Genomic DNA, 4,547 nt, shown 5'->3' on the forward strand with positions numbered 1-4,547 from the left:
CACAGACGCCTGGCAGAACCGCTGAGATAAAGGTGTGGACATTCGTCTCTTTTGGTATCTGTTCATTGGTCCCTTGCTGTCTGCGCACCTCCATTTGGGTGACTATAGGGGTGCCTGAGCTAGTGGGCACCCCAGCCCCACCCTCGGAGGGTTCTACTACTGAATTATACACTCTTGACATTTGTCTATTATGTAAAGGAAAATGATGCCTAATTTTACCACCTAAAGAAAATTTAACAGTAGCAAGGTACTGTCTGACTTTTACATAGCTGTGAACTCACTATATATTATGTACACTGTGTTTTTAAATAAACATTAATTAATATTATAGTGTGAAAAGTCTTTTCACACATTTGCAATGACTACATATTATTTCACTGTGTAGATATATTGTTATTTTTAACCATTCTCTACTGTTGAACATTTGGATGGTTCTAAGTTTTCACTATTAGCCGTTTTTTATTATTGTTGAGGCAACATCTGACATTCACTGTTTTCAAGTATTTTAGAGGCACAGAGTTTATCATGCAATTTTACTTACACAGTACTTGATATCAGAAATGTTTACATTGACTCCAGTTGATCTCTTTAGATTCTCATCATGTGATACTACAACTTGGTCATCTTTTGTGATATGGCAGTCCAATTCCAGCATATCAGTTCCAATTGCAACTGCACTGGAGAAATAAAATGATGAATGAGAAACATGGTAATAATTCAAAACGTAAATAAGCATTCAGGTTACATGCATGAGAGATCAAAATGTGGAGTTAGAAATCAAAGTAGCAAAAAATCCCATAATAATCTCTTTAACACTGGCATCCACTGCTGACACCTACCATGGGTTTTGGTTGTTGTGTGCCATCAGGTTGGTTCCAAATCATACAGGCAGAATATAACAGCCCAGAGAGTTTCTGAGGCTATAACGTTTATGGGAGCAGACTGCCATGTTTTTCCCCTCCATGGAGTCACTGGGTAGATTCCAACCTCTTACTTTCAGCGAGAAGCTGAGTGCTTAATCACTGCACCACTTGTTGTTGTTGTTAAGTGCCGTTGAGTTGTTCCGACCCATAGCGACCCTGTATAGGGTTTCCGAGGAGCAGCTGGTGAGCTTGAACCACCGACCTTGCAGTTCAAACAGCTTTGTAGTTTGGTGCATTAGCCCACACCGCTACCCCAGGACTCCCACTGCACCACTACAGCTCCTTTATTATGATTTACTGAGATAAAAATACAGATATTCCCCAACTTATGACATACTCGTTATGATAAATTATACCTATGACTGTCCATTTTCTTATGTACATCTTATCATGAGTAGTATGTATTACAAACAAGGATGTAGCAAGTAATTCATTGTTGTTATCATTCACAAATGTAATGCTTACAACTCCCAAAAATAAATAATGATCGGATTTATAAAGATACTGATAATAAAAGGCAATAATAAAAGAAACTTAAAAAAAAAAAAAAAAGACGCATTCAACTTATATCAGAACCAACTTAAAATGGAGTACTCACTGGAACATAACCCTATAGTAAGTCAGTTACTACCTGTACTCTAAATTTAGAATAAGAGAATATTGCCTTGTTGCCATGACCAGCTACTTTTAATTCTTCCCAATATAATAGAAAGACCACTGGACCAGAAGCTATGAGTTCCAGTTCCTGCTTTGCTTTGGATACCAGTTCCTCTTTACTATCAACTTTCTGTATGACTTTAAGCAAGTAAATTCCCCTCCTTGGGCCTACATTTCAACCTCTATACAAAGATAATCTTTTAGGTTCCTTCTACTTCTAAGATTCTATGACTTTTAAAGAGGGTATAGTATTGGTTAAGAGTACAGACTCTGGTGGCATGATGGTGAACTAAGTAGATGTACTACACGGACCCTCTACAACAAAGATATAAGAGCAAACTAAATCAGACACAGATGAAAATTCTGGCACCATGAACTTCACAAGAAAGGTTAAAGAGGTAGATAGAGTGCTTTCTGGGAGGGGAAACAGAGCAAGGAAAGAGAGAGGGAAACAGACTGGTGGACAGCTGGTCAGATGCAGCTTGACCATATAGCGAGCAGCTCTGGCAGCAGAGGGAAATCTGGCAGAACAGATTCACACAGGCAATGGAAAAGGCGTGATTTCTTCTTTTTCCCCATGCTCCCCTGGTGACCAGCAGTATGGTCAACTCCCACCCTCATCCACCCTCAGCACAGACTCTGTTCTTCAGGAGTATGGAGACACGTGGTTCAGAGTCACACCAGCATGAGGTAGGGGCCAGTTGCATCACTCTGGTGTGCCACTTTGGTGCCTGGATTCAGGTGGGCTCAACTCCAGACCTACAAAACCTACAGAGCCATCAAATCAACATTTAACCAGTCAGCCTGCTGCCAGCTTCTCTGTGACCCTAACAGACACTGACACCAGCTCCATCAAGGGCCTCCATGAACTACTTCTGGACTGAATGTTCTGAACATAACAAAAAAGCCAATAGGAACTCCATCTAAAATCAGAAACTCTGCTGTTACATCCTTTCTACAACCACCTCTTGAATGCCTTGAATTGCAGGAGCCTGCCAGAGATGTCTCCGCTTTTGGTCCAACAACAGTACTGTTCATTTTTACAAATACAACAACCTCACAATGCACTGAAGACAACAGACAATTTTAGCTCACAGGAAGAAACAAAGAAAGAATGGCTCAAACAAATGACCAACAAGATGAAGAGCCAGAAGACTTTTCTGAGGAAGAAAAGTAATTAACTGAAAAGAAAAATTCAAAAGAATTATTAAGTAGTGCCTTCAAAGGATCAATAAAAAGATTAAGGAAAGTAAGGAGAACACAATAAAAAACTTCAGAAGAATTCAGGAAAACACTACAGGAACAAACAGACCACAAAAATGCAAGTTTTGAAACAATACAAAACATTATTCATTAGAAATTCAGATAATTAATACTAAGATCTTTAGAAGTAGACAATACATTGAAAGGGCAAAGGAGTAGATGTGTAGCAATGGAAGCCAGAATGAGTGATCTTGAAGAGAAATCTCTCAGTACTGATATGCTAGAAGAACAATCAGTAAAAAGAATGAAAAAATTTGAAGAAAGTCTAAGAGCTAAGTGGGACATAATAAAGAGGAACATCTTACAGGTGATCGGAATTCTAGAACAAGAATAGACAAGCACAGAGAAAACTGCCAAAGAGTTGTTGGAAGAAAACCTACCTAACATCATGAAAGACAAGAAGATAAGCATACGAGAAGCTGAACAAACCCCAAACAGGTCAGATTCCAAAAGAAAATCATCAAGACATATCATCATCAAACTTTACAAAATCAAAAACAAGAAAAGAATCCTAAAAGCAGCTAAGGGAAAATGAAAAGTTACCTACAAAGGAGAACCAACAAGACTAAACTCTGATTTCTCAGCAGAAACCATGCAAGCAAGAAGGCAATGGAATGACATATACAAAACTCTGAAAGAAAAAATCGCCAACCAAGAATAATATACTCAGCAAAGCTGTCCCTCATTTAAGGGCAAAATTAGGAAATTTCCTGATAAACAAAATTAAAGGAATTTGTAGTGACCAGACTGATTTTACAAATAATGGTAAATGGCATTCTTTGGACTGAGAACCAACAACAGCAGACAACAACCTGAGATTACCATACATGACAACAACATCATGCAAAACTTAATCCAGATACAGAAGTATTTAAAGTAAAACAAACCTGCATGACTATAAATAGGGAATAAGAGATGTAAATGTATAATGAAGTCAACTACAAAGCAAAAAGAGGTAACAGTGTAGATACAGAACTTACATATGGCAAAGGAGTAAAATAGATTCCAAAATAAAACAGACTGTTTTAAGCAGGGAAAAAAATTAACAAATTACAGGATAACTTCAAAGAAAAGTAATACACCTGCATATAAAAATAAAAATTTAATGGGGAAAATCAGAGAGATTTAGGAAACATTAATGAAAATGACAAGAATACAAATGAAACACAAATGAAAATGACAAGAAAACCCACAAACACAAATGAACTCAGCATATAAAAATATGGAACATAGACACCATTGACCTGGAGATGAGAGAGAGAAGAGGAAGGGCTGATTGGGCCAAAGTATGGTGAGACCTGGGGACTCCTGAGACCATGGACAAGGACATAGCCATGGAAGGCTAGAGCTTGAGAGTGAAGTATCCAGCTGATATGAAGTGAGGGGAGACACACAAGAATGCTCAAACTTGCAGATAGTACCCATTTGACCTAGCCTCAATGGCTTGATAATCAGAAATCGCCTAGAGGAAGATAAAAAAACAATTTTTTGATATAGGAAATGAGTGTAACTTGCTACAATTTGATGAACCGACCTACACTTATGGAGGTTGTTGTTGTTGTTAGGTGCCATCAAGTCATTATCGACTCATAGTGACCCTATGCACAACAGAACTAAACACTGCCCGGTCCTGGGCCAACCTCACAATTGTTGCCACACTTAAGCTTGTAGATGCTGCCACTTTGCCAATCCATCTCGCTGGCC

The 4,547-nt window shown here is 38.4% G+C and overlaps 1 protein-coding gene across 1 annotated transcript in view; it reads right to left on the reverse strand.

Moving 5' to 3' along the window:
* Window positions 1-4,547, reverse strand: part of GDPD1 (glycerophosphodiester phosphodiesterase domain containing 1) — a 79,524-nt gene that overhangs the window by 33,129 nt on the left and 41,848 nt on the right. Inside the window, exon 3 of the mRNA XM_006832377.1 lies at window positions 542-677. Coding sequence (XP_006832440.1) covers window positions 542-677 — 136 coding nt within the window. The remainder of the gene's footprint in view (window positions 1-541; window positions 678-4,547) is intronic.

This window comes from Chrysochloris asiatica, unplaced genomic scaffold (genome assembly GCF_000296735.1).
Source record: "Chrysochloris asiatica unplaced genomic scaffold, ChrAsi1.0 scaffold00007, whole genome shotgun sequence".
Taxonomy (NCBI): Eukaryota; Metazoa; Chordata; class Mammalia; order Afrosoricida; family Chrysochloridae; genus Chrysochloris; species Chrysochloris asiatica.